General features: G+C 37.0%; 1 protein-coding gene across 2 annotated transcripts in view; it reads right to left on the bottom strand.

The window, feature by feature from the left end:
- Window positions 1–4,621: 4,621 nt before the first annotated feature.
- The window catches only part of NAA15 (N-alpha-acetyltransferase 15, NatA auxiliary subunit), a 41,415-nt gene continuing 24,520 nt past the window's right edge, over window positions 4,622–21,516 (bottom strand). The window contains exons 11-21 of one of the 2 annotated variants that reach the window (XM_049814997.1): window positions 21,117–21,286; window positions 20,299–20,451; window positions 17,973–18,101; window positions 15,322–15,535; window positions 13,960–14,153; window positions 13,621–13,656; window positions 11,688–11,796; window positions 11,010–11,108; window positions 10,124–10,267; window positions 8,946–9,043; window positions 4,622–6,071 (exon numbers count right to left, since the gene is read on the bottom strand). In XM_049814997.1, the coding sequence (XP_049670954.1) occupies window positions 5,871–6,071; window positions 8,946–9,043; window positions 10,124–10,267; window positions 11,010–11,108; window positions 11,688–11,796; window positions 13,621–13,656; window positions 13,960–14,153; window positions 15,322–15,535; window positions 17,973–18,101; window positions 20,299–20,451; window positions 21,117–21,286 (1,547 nt within the window). In that variant the 3' untranslated portion in view covers window positions 4,622–5,870. The remainder of the gene's footprint in view (window positions 6,072–8,945; window positions 9,044–10,123; window positions 10,268–11,009; window positions 11,109–11,687; window positions 11,797–13,620; window positions 13,657–13,959; window positions 14,154–15,321; window positions 15,536–17,972; window positions 18,102–20,298; window positions 20,452–21,116; window positions 21,287–21,516) is intronic. The other variant, XM_049814998.1, reaches the window with a different exon arrangement.

Genomic DNA, 21,516 nt, shown 5'->3' with positions numbered 1-21,516 from the left:
CATCACCCCCCCTGCCCAAGCATTTATAACAAAATACAGAACCTGCAAGTTGCTGGAGCCCTTTGTGCTCTCTGTAGACAGTGTTAATCAGAACTGTTACTCATTAGACACAGTAGTTAAACCCTTTTTTCCAGGTAATTCTGTCAAGTTCACAACACACTATAGGTTATCAGCTGCTAGCTAGTTACATTTGCTCCAATTTGTCAGCATTATTGTATTTTGTCTGCTGACTGATTAAAACCACAAGACATCCAGGGATGCTGGGTCAGGAAAGCTTTGTGGGCTTATGGGTGGGGAAGAGGTGGCTACCAAGATTTATTATCCCCCGCCCTCAAACCAGATCTGAGGAAAATGGCAAATGCTTCTTCATTCAGCTTGCCTCTCAAACCCCTGTTATTCAATCCTTCAGTAAGAGCATTTCCCAAATCCCCATGTTGGCTCTTTGCAGCCTGAAAGAGCAAAGGATCTTTTTGTATGTACATACAATTAGCATGTAGGGTAGGAAAGCCAGCTCCCTGCCAAGGTGGTTCTTTTCCAGCCCAACTCCAAAGGGAGCCACAGCCTTTCCCTACTGACCTTTCTCCCTTTTGCGAGATCCGCACCCCAATTTACAACCCGTCAGCATGGGAGGAGACAATGGGGAATTAAGGGAACTAGTCAAGAGATCGTTTATTACAAAGCTGGTAGGCATCTAAGGAGGATGCTGAACCCTACAAGGAAACACTAGTACTCATTTACAAACAGAACTCAGCATTTTTATTCATTGATTGACTTCCTGCCAGTTTTGATATTTGCTACCACCAGAGAAGAGCGTAAAAACACAGTACAACATTATTAACCAGTTAGGAAGGCTGGAAGGGAAAGCAAATCCCAGTACAATTGCAAGTAACTTGGTGGAGTTTATAATTAAGATTTTCTGAACGGATCAGCAATGAAGCAATAAATATGCTGCTGCACTGAACCAACAACAGGACTTTCACTAAATTTGTGGTTTATTGCATTACAGTTAAAAACTAAACGTTATCCATCATCATACATTTGTTCACCAACCAGGTAAATGACACTTTCATCTGTTAAATGCTAAATGGCTAAAATTATGCAGTAGCTGAACTAGACTAGGACTAGTAGAGGTAGATATTGAATGGGCAGTGCCAGGCAGAAATATTTTGTAAAAGTACTTTTTGTCTTTTATTATGAACAGTTAGCAGATGTTTTAATTGAAAATGTTACAACAAACATCTTAGGAAAACTATTCTAAGATGCTTTGGATTTTCTAGTAATATTTCTCTCGCAATATTTTTACAAACCCTTTGATATGGTCCCTTGTAAACTGGACAATCTTTGCCCTCCAAGTTTTCTGCCACGATTTACTTGAAGACCAACATACAAAGCTAGAATCTTTGTGAACATACTACTATTTGCTTGTACCACTCTAAAAGTAATACACATTTACAGCTTCCTTGGCATGGGAAGACTGCATTTATAGTATTTACAGCTTCAGTAATCTTTCTAGTAATAAAAAAGCTATTTTATACTTAATCTAAAATGGAATTTCTATTACACCACCTCCTTATAACTCACTTCAGTCTGCTTTTGCCGAGCTGCTCTATCAGTTGCTCCTTGCCATTCTCACTACTGGCTGTATTGCTCTTGGGAAGAAAAGTCTCTGCCCAAAACAGGCATTAAAACTGGTGTTCGTAGACTGCAGCTTTAATTTTCAGGAAACGTGATCATGACAACAGGACCATGAGTTTGTAAAAGAATACGCCCTTTGCTCCTTACCACATCCAAGAACAGTTCACAACTGGAACGCTCCTGGAAGCAAGAGCCTTTCCACAAGCTTGGCAACCACTTTCTTCCATCTGGAACTTTTAACTTTCGTTCATGAGCTTATAGACTGCTCAATTCCTTACTGATCTAATTATACTACATTTGCATCATTTTCCTCCACTCCAAAGCAGTACGTCATCAGACAAGTGTAACTTACTTCCACATAGTTTGAGCTATTTTACATTACCACTTCGGTACAAACTGCATTTTTAGAGCAAACTTTCTTAGGGGGAAAGATTTCAAAGTTAGCTAGCTACCCAGTACAGAACACTTACAGAAACATTTAAAGCTATCATGAAAAGGGAAAAAAAAAATCATTTTAATTCAGGTATATTGCGCTGGATTACCGTATCAAGTGGTTTTGTTAGCATTAGTGGCACACGTTCAAAGCACAACCATGGTGTATGGGGTGCTAGCCCTGCAGGAACGATGGCACCATTGCTCGAACCCTCAAAGGCATCCTGTTAGACAAAGACCTTAAGTTTTCTTATTTGAACTTGCTCATGTGATACTGATCTCGCCCTACTCTCACATCAGTGCTTTCTGTCTATGAAGACACTGACAATTCAATCTGGCCAAAGAGTAAGGTGCTACACAACTTCCAGGGTCTACTGTACAGCTGGAGCACCTCCAGACCTGGAAAAACAAACCAAAGCAAACACTAAAGGAAGATTTCATAGATTAATTACACCTACCTCCTCTAGCCCTAGAGAGCTCCCTGGGAAACTTGGAACTTTCTCCTCACGCTAGGAGAAAAAACTGAGCAACAAACTTCCTTCTGTGTTCTCGCTGACACACCACACATCAGGACATGATTCCTCCCCTGTGAACATGGAAGTATTAAGACCTCTACTGAAAAAAACAGTAACTGTAGAAGAATATAGAGGCTTTTAAGGCATTTAAGATGCAAAGACATAAAGTGAGTTACCGAAGAGATCATTTTGAGACTATTTTACCTGTTTGTTCACACATACCACGTATCTGAACACCCTGGTCTCCAAATGGAAAAAGCGAGTACCTCACCTATCATCTTGGGGCAAACAACCACTTTCAGTTACTTACAATTTAAGTCCACTTCTGACTCTGGCACTGCTTCATGCAATGTGCATTTGCACCACCTACAGTCTCTATCTAGGGAAAAATCTGTTGTTTGAACTTTTTCCCCCAGGAAAGATATCCACAGCATATGTCATCACCAGCAGCTCCACTGATGGTAAAAACATCTTTTTTCCAGTGAAAATCATGAAGACCAAATCATGGCATTAGTAAGCCAACGTTCTAGGTCACTCTGACCATGACTGCAATCCCCGCTCACCTGCATTGGCAGCCAAGCACCAATGATCACCGTTTTGGATCTCAGCATGCAAAGTAAAGTTTTCGCTGTAGCGTGGCACTCTGTGCTACTACTTCGCAAGAATCTCACTGCATTGGATTGTAACTTCATTTCCAGCTCTTAAAAACTCTTCCTCAGAAGTTAGCATTGCATCTAACAGGAGAGATGCGAAGATGGAAGGAATAGAAATTTCTTTGCCAATTAAAGAACCTTCTTCTTCAGGTAAACTCTTGACTTAGTTTCATTTCCTGGGACTGCAGTCTTCTGGAAGAGGATGAGGAACCTCTTTCATCCAAATGCATCATCTCTGAAGCACTATGGATGCCTTTCAGCAAGGTTATGAAGAACTGTCTTTGGGGAAATCACAATAGATGTGTAGATGGAGGCTTCTGGAAGGCCCACAGAAATATCCTTTCCCACTTGCATAATGAAAGATAACAAGTAATTTCTTGCTTTTAGTTCATCTATTTCAACACAAAAACAGGCAGTGAAAAAGGAAATAATCCCATTTATAGGCAGCACCCAAAAAACAGAATTAAAAAAAAATAATTGCTTGATGCAATTCACAATCTGTTAAAAAGAGTGAGCACTCATCTGCCTCCAGCTAAGCATCAGAAGCCAAGAAAACGGCAGCAATACTCAGAGGCAAGGCCAAAAGCTCATAGCTTGTGTAGGCAAGATTGAACCATCTTCAGTAGTTGCAGAAGACATGCAGTCCAAGTATCTCAGGCTGCAGAAAAGACTGAGATCTAGACATAAATACCAGAGTCAATTAAAGGCTCTACAGGTATTCTAGTCCCTAAAAGCCCAGCAGAATAAATATACAAATATAGCAATACAACTTACATTTCCAACATGAACTACACTGCAAACATACACAAGGATAGCCTAACCATGAAAAGAAAGTGGTGCTGAATATACAAGAAACAAAAACCTGTTCTTCTGACAGTTAGAAAACTACAAACCCCAATAAGTCTTCCTGGATTTTTTAACTGTATGTGTCAATCACTGAATTCCATAAAGTGGAAGAGGAAGGCTGTGTATCCACACAACAGATACTCTGTAACTGAACTCCTGCAGCAAAGAAGGCACTCACTTTATAAGCTGTAGTTTATTTTCTGCTGTGTTTTATATGATGAGCCTATAAAAAAAAAATTGAGCACTTGTCTATATTATTAACACAGTAGACTTGTAGACGGAAGCTTGACTTGGAAAATAAAATTCAACGTAACACTGGTAGAACTTAAAAGCCAAGTAGTAAAGCATTCTGTTGTTATAGGACTTCCCAGACATTCAGTATTTACATATAATGCATTTGCGCTTTATACTCAACAACCACCCATCAGCAGTGACATTTTTAGCGTAACTGGACAGCACAGTAAGCCAACCCTGAGCTGCACTCTAGTGAACCCATTCATTTTCAAAGTACAACAGAGATTGGTTTAAATATTCACACAATTGTTTTTCAAAACGTTTTATTGCATTATATTTGGTACCTTATGTTTGACAAAGGAAATTACATCTGTAACTGCAGGAATAAGAAGCTGGTCTGTTATTGAAAAAAAATCTTGGGCCCCTTAAAAGTTACAAAGTCTTGGGCTTGCCTGAAACAACTGAGCAAGAAATATATTCTTAGAAATGTAGGGCTTCAAGTATTACAAACCTGTGACACTGTGGAAAAGTTCCAGAGGTATCTAAACTGCAGCACTTTTTTTTTTTTCTGCATAACGTGAACAAGGCCTGCTGAGGTTTTAAACTATTAGTCTCTTGATCAGTCAAAATGGTAGTCAGGAGTTCTCCTCTTTGCAACTTCAAGCCATAGTATGTTCTCAGTTTGTTTTCACTCTATGTGAAAAATGCATGCTATCTTTCTAATTAGTTGGTGCCACATCACAGTGCATAATTTTATTTGGTTCTTGCATTACAGTTTTAAAAAGTTTGGCCAACCTACGCCAATAGGTTCATCTCAAGAACAGCAATGTTGATTCTCCTCACCCCAACCCCCAAGTTTAATTCAAAGAGAGAAATAGTTTTAACTGGTTCCTTCAGTTAAAAACTGTGGTGCAAGAACACCAAACTGATCGTGTACAGTGAATTTCAGAGACACAACAAGCTTATTGAACACACTATGTTTCTTAATTCTGCTTGATATCTGTATGTCCCAGCATCCACAACATAACATGTATGTTGCAAGTTTCTCTGTATATTCTGATTCACATTGCATACTTCCTATGGACAGAATCATCCCCGTATCAAAATCAGTCAGATGCTAAAGCCCCATCAACTCTTTGTGCTCAGTGAAAGAATCCAGTGCTAAAACAGCATTTTTGCTGTCTGAGATAACAGTAATCTCACAAGACAAATTTAAAGTAATATTTCTGCCACACACCTGCTCTGAGGGCTATACACCTCCAGATTTCATATAAATTAGTTTAAAAACATGGGTAGGTAGGTAAGGAGAAGGGTTTTTTTTTTCTTCAATTTTAGCAGCTTTTAATTTTTAAGAAACCGAACAACCTATATCCAGTAATATGTTAGATATTTTATATATATACTTTGTCAGCAGGATAAAAAAAAGTAAAACTATTTGAAGGCAACATTTTTTTTCCTTCTGTTCTCTGTGTAAGTTAGAACAATTCAGCAGGTGCGTGACAAAAATATTATACACCAGATATGGTCCAATGTCATTTTTTTCCAATAAAGTTGTTCATATTTCATTGGCCAGTTCTTCAGGTTCTGCAGAACTATCTCCATTAACTGTGATCTTCATATCCTCTTCATAGCCAGGGGGCATGAAAGCCAAAGCATAAGGGAAAAGCTTATGACAATTTGCTCTGTAAGTTTCAGATGCTTCTTTACAGTCTCCAAGGCTACCGTCACATAAAGCTTCTAATACCTCCATACAAGTCTAATTAAAGAGAAAAATAAAGAAGTGTTACGGTTTCTTAGACATTCATCTGAATGCTCACAAGCCAGAAATACAATACTACAAAGAAAACAAATTCCCAGTATTGTTTTCAGGTTTCTGTCAATACCAAATTACACCTTTTTTTCACTAGACACAGCATGAAATACCAGTGTAGTCTGATTCAAAATAACACAGTTTAAAAAGGGATTTAAAAAACAGCTAGAAATCTTGACTGAAAATTAGAATACTCATTTGTCCCATTCCTTACTTTCCTAAAAAAAAAAATAAAAAAAAATCAATCCTTACTAGTTGGCAACCAAGAACCAGGCTTACTTGCAACTAAATGTGTTTTTTGGGTTTGTGATGCCTGCATCCCGCTGCCCCCATCTTGGGATACACTGAACATTTCAGCAATACATAACATGCATTTGAATTTCAGCGTCCGCAAATAAAAACAATGAATCCAGAATATATACTAAATTTCCTAATAATGACTTTTGTGAATGTGCTTTCAGATAGAATTGGAAGAATTGTGGAATATAATTAACATGTAAAAATAGCATCAGCTGAATAACCATAATTAGATGTGAAAACATTTCTAGTAGAGGAAAAAACCCCATTTTTACATTTAAGGATATGTGACTTACTGAAGTTTGTCTGTAACTAGTGAATCAAACCAAATTACTCAGCTATTATCACATCCTTCAGATATATCTGCAGTTTCATACCCATTTTTGTTCATGATTTAGAAGAGCAAAAGGAGATTTCCTGGTTTGTTCCCCCCCCCCCCCCCAAACTTGTATTCCAAACACAAGAAACCAACCTACTGAGCTTCACTAAAGCCTGGCAGCATTTAATGTCAGTCCATGTCGTGTATGCTAGCATTAGCATAGTGAGCTAGTCTTTTTCCACTCCTCTGACATTTACTATAGCTTTTATTTGTTCTGTGTATTGAGATTAACTGCTGTGTCCTCCTACTATGGGGTTATGAAGTTCTCTTCAACAACCCTTTTCCTCACATTTGCTCTTTGCGACACTAGCATCCACAGAAGGTCAAATATATCTAGATTTATGCCTGCAAATGTGCCCTGAGACAGCTGGTCTTTACTAAAATGAAATGTAATAAACTGGATCTCTTTGCACAGGAGAATGCCTTTCAATGAACTCCTTCAGATTCTCATTCTTTTAGGGCACTTCCGACTTCCCATCTAAAAGTTCAGTAGAACTTCAACTCTTACTTTATGTTGGCACCAAGAATGCTTAAATTGAACTTTTTCAGTTTTATCACAATGCTGTGTATATCACCAATATACACTGCTGAGTCAGTAAGTGCTTCTCCTAGTCCTACCAAGTTAACACCTCTAAAACAATCAAGCATTTTTGGTTACATTTTAATCTTTCCCCAGTTCAATTCCCAGTATCCTACTCTCAGGCAAAAACCACAGCAATAAGGCAAAAAGAATGATGTTGAAGGCAATTTAATTTTTGTTTTCTAAACCTATTGATAATCTATCTTAAGCTCTTTGAGACTGCTCAAACAGTAACATACAAAAAAAAACCACAAACAAGAAAAAAGTTTATGAAAACTGCTAAATATGTACTTAGGATATAGAAGACATGAGTTTGCGTCCCATAACCAGATCACAGCTAGAAAAAGGATCTGAACCTTTAACATCCTAATCAAGTTCATAAATCATGGCAAATTGTCTTTTCCCATCTCTTTTCCCCCTTTGTTTTGTCCAAAAATTTAACTGTGAGTTTAAAATCCTTCACAATTAAAATTATGTTGAACCCAGTATATATACAAAGGGATGCGTTTTGGAAAATGGTGATTTTTGCCCACAAAAGAATAATTTTACTAGAAAGTTCACCATTTTTACTTGCACTGGATCTAAAAAACTCTTGAGTCCCCAGACATAAGGAGCACAATAAGGAAATGAAGCGCCAGGGGAACCGAGAGAGACAAAATGTCCTGAAGTTTGCACAGCCTGCCAAGGAATCTCTCGAATACTTAATTAAGTGTGCTGGACACACTCACAGTGATGCCAAAGAAGATGATTTGACTGGGATACAGAAATAGTTTAGAAAAGACTACAAAAAAGAAAGGACATTTTATTAATTCTCTGCTTTGTCAGGTAAGGTTCTGCCAGCGTGTGGTCATAGGAAGAAAAAACCATGTTTATTAATTCTTTATAACAAACATAAGAAAAGATACTAAAAAAAATTATCTTCTCTCATTTGAATTGCAAGTTAGAACTGAGAGCCTTCCCTGATGAAGGTGGAGGAGCAGGGAAAGGGGCATGGAGGCAGTGGCACAGGGACATTATTCCATGACCACCAGAATAGGGCAGAGTTTCAAAATTTTACAAGCTTTTTACTTAACTACATACTAAGGCCAAAACATGCACATGCACCTTTTATTAAAACTAAGGTAATTCACATGGCTTGCAGGGGGATGAATACTGCAAGCCTTCACAGAGTTTGAGCCACTCTTCAGTCAATCTTTTTCCTATGAATGTTGCCTGTAACAGCTAAAGCTCAGACAGGCTACAATCTTTTCTTATTGGGGAGCTTTAGCATCTTTTGCCATGTGAATTCTCTTGTGTTTAATAAGCTTTCCCACTACCTGTGGCAATCACATGGTTTCTGCTGCTAGCTAGCCATTTTCATATTATGACAAAACTAAATTAACTGTGCAAAAAGGACATTAAACATTTTGGTTCAGATGTACCTGATACCCCTTTCTCTCACATGACAAACCAAGCTCCTTACCATACGGCACAGCAGTCATTTCAGCTTCCTCTTACCTCCTAATTTGCATAAAGCTTCCATAGATAAACCAGAAGTTGTTTACAATTTCTAAATATCTGTTACCTGAAGATTTCTGTTAATGAGGGATTCATCCAGGGTCATTGCCAGCTCCACTGCCCTTTTCTGACTGGAAGGATCCAAGTAGTACAACATTTTGGCAGCTACAGGAAGAAAAATAAGCTTTCATCACTCAGTGGATGACCAAAAACGTCTATATACAAACATAAGAGAGACAAGATGACTAAGAGGGGGTACTGAACTCTACAGTAGAAGTTCAAAACAGAACCACTTGGAGCATTAAAACTTGACACCTGAGCAAGTAGAAGGGTAGCTTTAAGTCAACTATTCAATAGTAGACAAAGCATTAAAACAAATAGGTATTGTCTATACTGCAGGGTAGCAGCATTTTGCAGTGTACTCTGGAATCCCAGGTAGCGAAGATAACAAATCAGACCTGCTGCAACACACCACAGTTCCCTCCAGCACCACTGCTCATATCTCCTTCACACAGAAACTGGGGCACAGAAGAGATGTGCACACAGAGCTCTTATAATACGGTGTCAGGACTCAGCCAGGACACAGTTCCGAGTCCCATGGCACAGATGTAGTTGAAGCGACTTGATGCCAGAAAAGATGCAAGAGTAACTCACTGCTTTTTGTGGTCAGGTCTGAGCCCAGACTGAGCCACAACAATAATGCTGCTCCCCTGTGTGGTTTACATCCTGTTCCTCATGTGGTACCCACTGCAATATGTGGTCACTATTGACACCGACAGCCTTTTGTAAGAGGCAACCAGCACCATCTAAGATCCTTGTTAGGCACACCAATAGCTCTGGGCATTACCTGGCTTGCTGAGCACTCGGCACATTTCTCTCAGCAGTCAGTCTCTTCAAATACATGTATCAAAAAACCTTTGCAACTCAGAAATACTACTTCACATACCATAGCTCATACCAGCTATTTCACAGATGCATGAAATACAGTTACGGTTTTATGATACATTCAGCATGCATCAGAAATGAAAATAGGGCACAGAGGTCCAAAAATCTGTATTTTAGCAACACAGAAAAAATTAAAGAAAGCCACAGACAACCTGGTGGTTATGTTGTCACAAAACCACAAACCGAGAGAAGATGGAAAGAGTGATTTTTTTATATCACTGGTGCCGATACTGAGATGGCGCTGCTAGATAAGCACAGAAATTACAGAAGCAGGGCAGAAAAAGAATAAAGGCAAAATACCTGATAACCTATGTGGTAGTGAGTCATAGTTCTTTTTAAGGAAAGCTTCATTGAAGTTCTTTGGATTAGTTGCTCCAAAAAGCCGATTCATTTCTTGGTTTAACACTGTTCTAACTGCATCGGGCAGATCCTTACTTTCAGATACTGTTGAATTGGAAAAAAGAATTTAATTGAGGTAAGCATAGGTAATCCCAGTAAAATCTACTTTATGCATTTATTTTAATATTTGTCATGTTTACATTATTAACATAATTGAAAATCTCAAAGGAAGATGCATGAAATTCAAAAAGGTAAGTAACTGGATCTGGTTGAAAAAAGCTTAACTGTGACAAGTTTTCTGATGCTTAAAACAAGCCAAAGCCTTTTTACTCCAATACACTCTCCCCCTAACTGATTAAAATCTATTAGGCTCAAAGACTGAAGTCATAGAAGTCTGTTCTTAAATGTATCTACTCTGTAGCCATCAACAGGAAGGATGACCTTTGGGGCAAGGGAAGGGAGAAAATCCTTCCAACCTTCCAACAAAAAGGACAGAGTTCTACGACTTCTCCTAGCATGCCGACACAGGCTGCCTGCAGAAAAGCCAGATGCCTCACTCTGTAGTTCCCATTTCTTCACTCACTCACTCTTTCAGGGGTTCACCGTACTACTCAGAGTCTTAAAAAGACTTAGTAATAGTTATTGGAATAATTACTAAATCCAGCTGCAGTCATAATAAACATACTTAATTTTAGCATGAATCAGTTGTTTAAAAAGCTTTCTAATAAGTGTATTAAATATTTTGAATTAATTGTACTAACAGTGTATAAACTAAAAAAATCAATGACTATGTGGGTTAGGCATCAACTGGAATGTACAGATGAAGTCATATCAAACTGATACATACCACTGCTGAAGAGATGAATCATACACTCATGAAGCCAAGGATGACTGGAATCAATAGCAAAGGCTCTCTTCACAGACTGAAGCATCAGAAGGAACTTCTCTGGAAAAGAAAGTGTTGGCAAATGTTCAAAAACCTGTTATTGGAACTCACTGCATTATGTTGCAGGAGTATTAAGCGTTTGAAATTAGCAAATCAGAAGAAACTAAAGCTGGGTGTACTGCAACAGCCATTTTTTCTAACGTGCATTTATTTAACCAGTGAATTAAGCCTTTTAAACTAATAAGTAAATATGAACATAATAAGTTCTTAAAGCATAATACTTAACCAATACAGGAATTCAAAAGTCAAGTGTTTCAAAAAAACAGTTCTCATTAGCAACTGTAAACCAATTCTTTACAGTGTGTACTTCTGTACTACAAATAACTAGAGCAAATGCAAGCTGGGAGAATTAACTACAGTCTCATTGCTTATAGATTTAAACACAGCAAAGAAAGTGGATCATCACCGAATGTTCAAACTTTTTCACAGACTGCTCATGGCTCGGGTGTTGGTCCAATGAAAAGTTGTGTGTGTCAAAAGGGACTGACTCTTCCCACCTCATCAATAATTTTTGCTTAAATTCTAATATACATCTTTATGTACTGCAAATTGCTTTCTTTCATTAGTTGTCTCACCTACCTTTTCGAAAATAAATCTCGAAGGCAAAAAGATGCGTCTCTATTTTGTTCTTCACTAAATTCTTCAGGGGTGTTAAAAATTTAATGGCTTCTTCCAAAGGTGCTTCAACCTACAGATTCAAGGAAGTGACACACAACTAAGACACAAAGTTTAAACCTAGTAACTCTACAACAGAATTAGCTATTTCTGAACCACATCAGTGAGTTACTCTCATAAGGCAATGCATAAGGAGATGCTTAGAACCTCTTCTGTTACACACTTTGCATCTTTCACTCAATATTAGGGTCTAAACACAGACTGACAAGTCTAAGAAATTGCTTTGTGACAGTTACAAATCGCATTTTCCTATAGAGATACAAGACTTTGCCTTCTATCATACATCAGTAGTCAACACAGCTGCAGTTCAACCTGCATTGTAATGGGCAGTATGGCTCCCCATGCCAATCTGCACACACAGGCCTGAGATGTTGGTAAACGACTTTATACCATGACAGAGTTGGTTCATGTGAGCTGCAGACAGGTTCCTGAAAGCTGCCAGGTCATGGCGACATTCCCAGCCAAGATACTAACAGCAAGCCTGAACTAACTAGATATTGATCATTGTCTCCTGGTCTTAACTAGCATAATCCAGTAAATGGACAGCTTTAACACAAATTAATTCTGTGCAAGGATTCTTTGCAGACAGATCTCTTGTATCTAGAGGTTAAGAGAATTCAAACAAGAACTGTCTGTTGTCCTTGATATTTACATTTTTATGAACATAAGCTACGCTCTAAGAATCAGATACAAAATTTACATGTTGTCTACCAATAACAATTTAGTAATGTTGAAGCAATACACTTCCTTGCAAAAAACTGAGTTGAGGACAATGATGGACACCTCATGGAGTTCCTGCTAACCATACACTACAGCGGTTTTTATTAAAAACCTGCATCATTTATATGTGCTGTTATGAGTTTGCATTCATCAGTCACAATCGTGCACTTAAACTATTTGGAACCTATAATTAAACAGATTACAAAGCCATGCCTTTAAGGCCAAAGCAACATATCCAAAGAAGTCTAGGGGCAATTGTTTCAGGAAAGCTGTTTGCAAGGGACCAGCTAGGTCAGAAATGGTCTTCAGGCACTAGGAACTAACTGAATTTGGAAGTGTCTATATCATTATTCTGATATTAAATTTGGAATATAATTAGGGAAGATTTGCCAAAGGAATGCATTATACAGCTGCAACTATTCCCTATAACCTTGGGGACTGCCTAGATTTTCCTGGGATATCCCACGACATCCCTCTACTCCACAACTCAATTTCAATACATGCCATTGTGACTTCTTCAACTTTAACTAGCACTGCAATTACAAGTGCTGATTCTTGCAATCAGTGAGCTAAACAATGGAAATACAGACAATATTCTTAAATGACTAGTCAAGTTTAAGTCACTTGCTTCCTGGCTACAGAGTGAAATTCACTGTCTCAGCCTTCAAATATCGTGCCCTCCAGAACCAATAATACTAATTTTATGTGTAATGTGAAAATACCAAATACCGTATCTAGCAGTACTTGGATACTATACTACTATTACTATAAATTAATTTTCCCAGTCTCTCTCTTTTTTTTTTTTTCATTATCTTTTCCCACATTTTTCAAGCGTTTTCCTGCTCCTTACAGGTACAACTTTTAACACAAGAATAGTCTTCTGGGTCACCTGCCCTTTATATATCTCTACAGTTCCTAATCCAGATCTCAAAATCCATCTCAGTCTAGTCTACCACTATTTCCAAACAGCTTCTTTATCCCCCCCCTCCCCCCTTCAAAACAAATGCAAACAAATGCTGTTAAAGCATTCAGTGTTTCAGTGTCTCCTGTTTCACAGAGTGTCTATGCTTAATAAATAAAAAAATATTATGGGACATAAAGAGTGAATGATAATCACCTTACATACAGAATAGAAAGACTTCCATCCGATCAACTAGAAATAGGGTATAATCAACAAGTTAGTGCAATACACACATGAAGATAATTCCACCTGTAGCAAATGTCTATTAGTTCAATCGCTGCCTTTGAAAGCTAGGCACAAAAGCTGTGATTTCACCACATTACTACAGTATATCCAACAAGCTATTCCTAGAAAAGAATTATTTTTAAAGTGCCGCCTGTGAAGAGAAGCCATACAAAAAATAAACACGTTATCTGAATGGCTTTCAAATTATATGTGTGCTCACTGTAACTTTTCTAGAAATTTCTATGACTTTATTATTACATTAGTAAGCACCTTTGCCAATTTCTCAGGGATAAGTTCTTCTTTCGGTCCTCCGATCTCTTCATCATCATCATCTTTCTTCTTTTTCTGATTCCTTTGTTGCTTCTCTTTCTCAGCATTCTTCTTCTCCTCCTCCAGCTGTGCTTTCTTTTGCGCTCTTCTCTGTTTATTTCGTAGCTTCTTTAGCTCCTTGTCAGACATATTTGCTACACACACAAAGGGCAAAACCAGACAATGTTGATGTCTAACATTAACAGTCTCAATCAGTTGTCAGACACCATCATCTTCTTTAAACTCTATCTACTAATTAGTAATGCTACTGTTACCTTTGTAAAAGCTTAGTTAGTATCGATAAATTATTGTACAGTCTACACTGCTGCTTCATAATTCACAAATTCCATTGTGAAATCAGAGCAATGGGAATTAGAACAATAGTATAACATGCTGAAGGCGGGACAAAGTAATTACTACATGACTCCACAAATCCGGTGCCAGGAGTAAAAGTGCACACCAATACACATTGATTTATTCCTTTGGCATTACACAACACAAGTTATGTTTAACGTAGTAATTAAATGCTCTAACAAAAATAAGGTGAAAGAGTTGCACTTTGGCATAGTCAGTTCCAGCTTTGCTTTTAATGCTCTACAGACATCTTACATTTGATTCGTATTCAGATCCTCTCTTCCCTCCAATTAAAGCATGGAGAATTAATTTAAAATACATCAGAACGTGGCTAAAAAATTCTATTACACTTCTACTTAATTTGAACCTGAAGCCACATAAATGAACTGAAATGAGAAATATTAGAACTTGACAAATTCCTCTTGAAGGATTCAATAGCCTCTATTCATACCACTTGAGGTGCCCCAAGCCATAATCACTTAAGTTACTCTCCAATCAGAGATAGGGGGGAGGGAATTGATTTAAAAATTATTTTTACATCAGAAGCAAGAGGCGATAAAATTTAAGTTGCTACCTAGTCAAATTTTTGCATACTGATAAAATGCTTAGAAAAAGCTATCACCAAGCACACCTGCTTCAATCTGTTATTTCATGGACCAACAACTATGATAATTCCATGTTTTCTCAGCCATTTCATAACACAAATATGTTTTTACTTAAGAATTACAACTGTCACAATAAAAACCATCATTGTTTCACAATAACCAAAATAAAAACACGTATTAGTTTAACTGTCAGTAGAACATCTACTTTTACACGCAGGCCAAGTTACAATTTGCCTACTTTTGAGTTGTGACGAAACTCGTATTTTTGGCTACTACAGTTGACAACTCTAAGAATGCTGGATCTTTGTAAAATATCCACTAATTAGTGAAACTGCATATTTAATAAATCCTAAGGGTTGAATACCTGTATCAGCCTCGTGTTCTTTATTCTCATCTGTTAAGGGATTATCATGAAGTTTCAAATAGATCTCTATGGCAATTCGTGCTGCTTTGAAGTAGAATGGATGCTGTCGAAGTACATCTTCTAGTTTTAACAAGTCCACATAAGACCTAAGGGTAATCTTCCTCATACAGTAAGTGTGAAAGTCAAACTGGTCATCCGTGATTTCTACAAAATGCTAACACAACATACCATAATGTTATTTAGCAAGTATTAGCAATCAGATACAACCTTGACTTTTTAATACACTCTCCCCAAAGGAATAATTTAGTAAAAACCTGCTGTTTGACAAATACACCCTAACTTTTAGATTTTAGAAACGCGAGTTAACAAAACCCTCCAAAAATAAAGTTGTGGTGATAAGAACAGAAGGTATCTTAGGTCAGAACCAAAATACACCCATTTCACAATCTCTTAATAGTAACTACCCTCTGACAATTTGCAGTTTAAGGGACGAAGGTTCTACATTCATTGTATTAAAACAGCATTTGAAGAATTTTTCTTCTATGAACTCCTCTAATTTTTTCAGTCAAAAGTATAATTTTGACTTCCATTAAATACTGTGGCAATCAATTCCACACTTACATCACACATGGTGTGAGAAAGTACTTCCTTTTGTTCAAGATCTGCTTTCCTCACTGTCATCTGACATCCCCTTGTTTTTGAGAAGCAGTGAAAATTTTTGCTTGAGAAGCAGTGAAAAGTCATTCCCCTCTTCAACTTCTCCATGTACTTATGATCTCATACAACTTCATGCTAAACTCAGTTGCCACTTGTCAAAGCTGAGGATAAAATACTAAGCGTGGCAAGCTAACTGCAATCTCTTCATGTCGAAGTTACTCCATGGCACGTATTTTACTAGCACGTTTTTAAGGAGGTGTGATATTCAGATGTAAACAGTACAACAGATTTATATAACGGAAGAAAATTATTACTTCTCTAGTCACTTAATTCCCAGCACTGTCCTTTTGACTGCTGCTGCAAGTTTTTGCAGCACTGCCTATAATGATTCCAGGATTTCTTTCCTGAGCAGCAATAATTCACATAAGACCTTTTACTACTTATGCACAGGCAAAGAATTCTTCTTGTCCCTCCTTCACCACCTACACTGTTGAACATTACATTTTGTGCCCCAGTTTATCATTGAAATTGAGACAGTGCAAGTGGTATCCTCGCACTATTCACTCCCCTTCTGCGATCATTTCTTGATATATCAAACAATGGAGACCCTAGACAGATGCCTTGGTAATCTCCATGATAAACTTCTTTTCTTTAAAAGCTGATTATTTGCTCCTACTCTGTTTTCCCCGTCATGAACCAGCTATTAAATCCATGAGATCAACTTCCCTTCTTTTTCTGAGACAGTTTAGATCCTTCATGGTGTGAAGGATGACATCAAAAGTGTTTCTGAAATCTAGAACAGATTTTATCAACTAGACTGCCTTAAGCACAACTAGCACCTCTAAAAGATTTAAGAGGTACTGCTTTTTCCAACAAATGCTTTGTTGATGGTTTCTGAATACAACATATTTGTCTATCTTAATTCTGATCTTCACTACAGCTTCAATCAATTAATCCAATAAAAAAAATTAAACATAGTGACTTAATTCCTTAGAAATATTTTTTTTAGGATGGCCTAAATCAGCTCTTCCATTTGCTGACCTCTTCTGGTACAGAAGACAATTTACAAAACTAGTAGTTTCTTACACAAATTCTTTTAAAAGGATTTCACACAAATTTATTTAAAGGATTTGTGTGAACAGAATATTGCCCTGGCGAATCCCTTTGATTTGTTCTAATCTGAGAATATTCCACAGACTAGTCCCCTCTGCAGAAAAGCATCAGTGTTGAAATATCCTTAAGCCTCTCTATTTGCAAAGAAGCATATCTTCCTACTAAAGTTCTCCTCTTTGAGCACTGCATTTACACACTCAGCTGTCCAGTCTTTTTTCTAATGGCATCAAAAATGAGCTCAAAAAATAAAAAACCACACCCATACTTTTTTTTTTTTTTTTTAGAAGTTGTGCATTCAAGTTTTTTGTTTGCCTTACTATGGATCTGCATTTAATGTGCAAGTATCCTTTTTGGATACAATTTCTACTTTAAGAAGTCTTTATATTTCTAATAGCTTCTTTTAAACTGTAACTTAATATATTTTTTTTAAAGGAGAAGATATTTAATATTTTTGATAGTTTTTTCCATTTATTCTCTCCCTCTAAAATACAGTGGCTTAACAATAACCAAGGTGACATCCTTCCTTTAGTGCTGGACTTGTCAGCTTAGCCAAATTCTTTTTGGACTTAAGGTACACATACTCTTGGTTTGTACCCAAATACCTGTTTTTATGCACTCTGCCAAAAATAAAATTATTTCTGAGAGTTTTCTGTTCCTTCCTGGATCTTCAAATGACTTTATGGAATTTCTTTATAATACACAGTTTACAATGGCATTTTTAGGAGGAAATGTAATTTAGTCAACTCACCAGTAGCCAACATGAAACAAAATCTCTCCTGAAGCTACATGAAGTATACTCTTACTGCTCAGAAAGGAAACATGTTAATACAGTAAACTTAAGCTAGTGTTTTCCAGCCTAGGCAGTTTAACTAGATACGTACTCTCTCAATTTCATGGCATTTCTTAAGTGCTTCTCCAAATTTGTTCATTGCTTTGTAAGCTTGCGCACATTCTGTCTGAAACCACATACACTGCATTTCATTTAAGTTCTCTACTGCCGAGGTTCCTTCCTAAAAGCAAAAACAGCATTATTTAAAGAAAAAAGCCTCATTCAATTTGTTAACTGCCATTTCTTTTATCTGGTTCTAATTAAAAGGACAAATAAAGAGGCTATCAAAAGAATACTAGATTTCAAAACTGGAGTCCTGAAACTCAAAACCGCCACAGTTAAGATGGACTTGCTTTGTTCATTAATTAAAAAAAATAAATCAATCCTCTATGTTCCACTTACTGGAAGTCAGAAACACTTAATGAATAGCCAGGTAGTGACCATTTAACTGTGACAGTTCCTCATCTTTAAGACAGTAGAGACATTCATTCATTGTTTTTAATACTATGCACAAGTAACACATTGCAGGCTGAAGAAAAACAGCAGAAAAGTTCTAGCATGTGGCATGACACTGACACCTGCAGGATTATTATTTTTTAAAAAAAAAAAACTAAAAATGCCATCTGTATCTTCCAGAGACCTGCTGACTGAGCTAAGCATAGTAACTGGCAGTAGTAATAGGTTATTTGTTATGTGATCAGTACTAGAGAGCAGTGGCAAAGCAAAAGGAATTCTGGTAGCTTTGACGCTTTCTGATTCAAAAAAGCAGACTGTGGTTGTATTTCAAATCTGGTTTTATATATACTTGCATAGATCTGTAAGACTTAATCATATGCCTTTCAAGCTTAATGTCAAAGTCAGCTACTTGGGGTAGATGCAGCCATTCTGACTTTACTCTGATCTTGGAAAAAACAGGCTATTAAAAAATCAGCCAAGAGTCAAAACTGGGAAAATGACATAATATTCAAATGGAAGGGTAAGGAGAAGACCCCAAATGAGAGAGAAAGGCATTCTTCAAACCAGTCTGATTTAGGCAGCTAAAAATCAGAAAAATTTTTAGTTCCATTTTCATTATGCTTAATTTAGGTCTACTTTAATTATTGTTTTTTAATTAAGAAGGCTGTATTTGAGCACTAGATATAAGATCAAAAGGAGATGAAAGAGATTACTCAGAGCAACATAATCGAATATTTTTAAAGTTCATTTTTGGGCAACTGGTATGCTTGCTTTTTTGGCATCATCTTAAAGCTGCTTAAGGCATTAAGAGAGGTCAATTAACCTAGATTCATAGCAGTTTTGCATCAAAAACTCCACATAAGGCTACTGAGCTTATATAGAACAGAACTTTCCCTCCGTCTGTGTTTGTCTGCACACAGCCTCCACTTCACAAAAACCCTTCAGCTTTACTTTATAAATACCCACCCCATGCCATTCAACCTACCTTACTCCAAGTTTCCCCTGCTCTTCAAGAGAGAAGAGAAAACTGGGACAAACAAACGAAAAAGGGCTTTACTTCCCCAGGTAGTTCTCAACAGCTTGTTGCCTGCCTCCTGCTGACAACACATAAATGTATTGCCAGTATTCTAAAACTGTAATTTGCCAAATATTCTGGAAAGATTATATTGAGCTGTTTTGACTTTCAGTTATGAAAGAATAACAGCAAGAGAAGTAAATTTTAGAAAGTTAACTAACCTGTGAGACCATCAAACCTATCACAATGGGTTACTGCAGGGACAAAAACTGCTGCATGAAATGAAGCAATCTGCATAATCCAAACTTTTTCTGCCAACTAACTGGTGATGGGTAAGCAGCCATTTAAAAAAAAAAAAAAAAAAAAAAGAAAAACATGCAGTATGCAGCTTCCCTTCATCACTGTTAAACATGGCTGTAGGGATGAAAGCTTGTTCACAAAAGGAAAACATCTCAGAAACCCTCCCACTTAGTAGCCACAGAAAAATTTTGTTCCAAGAGAAGTCTGAATTCTCTAACTTACTACCGTTACAGAAAACTAAGAGACATGGGCAACTTTATCAGATCTTTCAAGGATCCTATAGAATCAAAGTTAAAACCAAAGACTACTCTGAAAAAATAGTTCTCTGATAAGTTAGCACTAAAACAGGCATGCTGTTTTTTTTCTATCTGGCAAAAATGATCAAATCCAAGCTTTAGAGTTTTCACTTAATACTACGGAATCATGCTTATCCAAGATTAATTTGAACCCTGATACTGACTACCATTAGTGAAGCAAACAATCATAGTTGCTCTGAAACAGAACTTGAAGATTATAGTAAAGGTGAGTAGAAAGTTAACACACAAAGTTATTCCACGAGGGATTAGGCCCACATTATTCAAAAGAGCTATAGTTAAATGCAACAAACCCTCGTAAACTTAGAACACATTTCTTCTGCTTCTTTAATGGAGTTTGCTTTCAACATATATTTTGCACATTTGGAGTTGATAAATCTGTCTGCTGTGTCCAAAGCCTGAGCCTCATCCATCCACCTTGCAGCTTCTTTAATATTTCCAGCATGCTTAAAGAGATAGAAATTCAAGTTAGATTCAGTAATTATAAAACATGCATGTTTTATCTACTCACTGTTTAATATAATTAGTTAATTTTTTAGACTTTTTTAATAAATAGCTTTCTTCAGGAAGGCAACAGATCTTTAAAGAAAAAAGCAGAAAAATTACTTTCCCTCATTATGGAATTATAGGTCTTCTGGCACTAGATGTTTTTCCTGAAAATGTTTAAAGAACACTTTAGATAATCCCATTCTGATACAATATCACAGTGTAGTTGAGAATTTTTTTTTTTAGTTTAGTTTTTTATTAGTTGTTAAAAAACAGGGGTAAGAACTGGTGGAAGACATTTAAAACATCAACTAAATTTTTTTGTATGATTTTTAATATAAAAAAAACTTAACTGTAACTGAGAATTCATATTTTGCAGTATATTTGTCCTTTATTGACTTAAGAACCTTCATAGGGCCTTATTCATATGCAGTAAAAAAACCCAAGTAGCCAAACACCCTTATCTAGAAACCCACTAAAACTCACTAAGTAATTTTCCATGGATTCTCCATGTGTCATGCTTAATACAAGCTTTAACACTTCAATGTTCATATCAAAAACATATAAAAGTCTTCCATCATAACAAATGAATAACCTCTGGTCACTAAAAGTAAATCAAACTTACCTTATAGATTTTTGCCTTCACAAGGAAGAGTTCTATCAAAGTGGGAGTACTTTCTATAGCAGCATTTATATATTCTAGAGCCAGGGATGGCTGTCCAATTTTATCATAATGTTGAGCCAAATAATACTGGACCCAGAGTAAAGTGGTTGGAGGTTCTTCTTTACCGTCATCTGGAGGGAGAAAAATTGGGAGAAGTTTTTTTGTTCAGTTTATTAACATGCCAGAAGCAGAGTGCTATACATATCATTCTACCTCTGTATCAGGCTGGGAGTGCCTGGGATACCAGACCTGTGAGTGCTTCCAAACACCTGGGTCCAGGTAAGTCCATTAACTTCTAAGTCTATGGTTTGACAAGACCTGAGCATATACTGTTCCCTTCTCATACTGTGGTTTTAAGGGA

This window comes from Accipiter gentilis, chromosome 12, assembly GCF_929443795.1.
Source record: "Accipiter gentilis chromosome 12, bAccGen1.1, whole genome shotgun sequence".
Taxonomy (NCBI): Eukaryota; Metazoa; Chordata; class Aves; order Accipitriformes; family Accipitridae; genus Astur; species Astur gentilis.
This window is presented reverse-complemented; position numbering and strand designations above follow the sequence as displayed.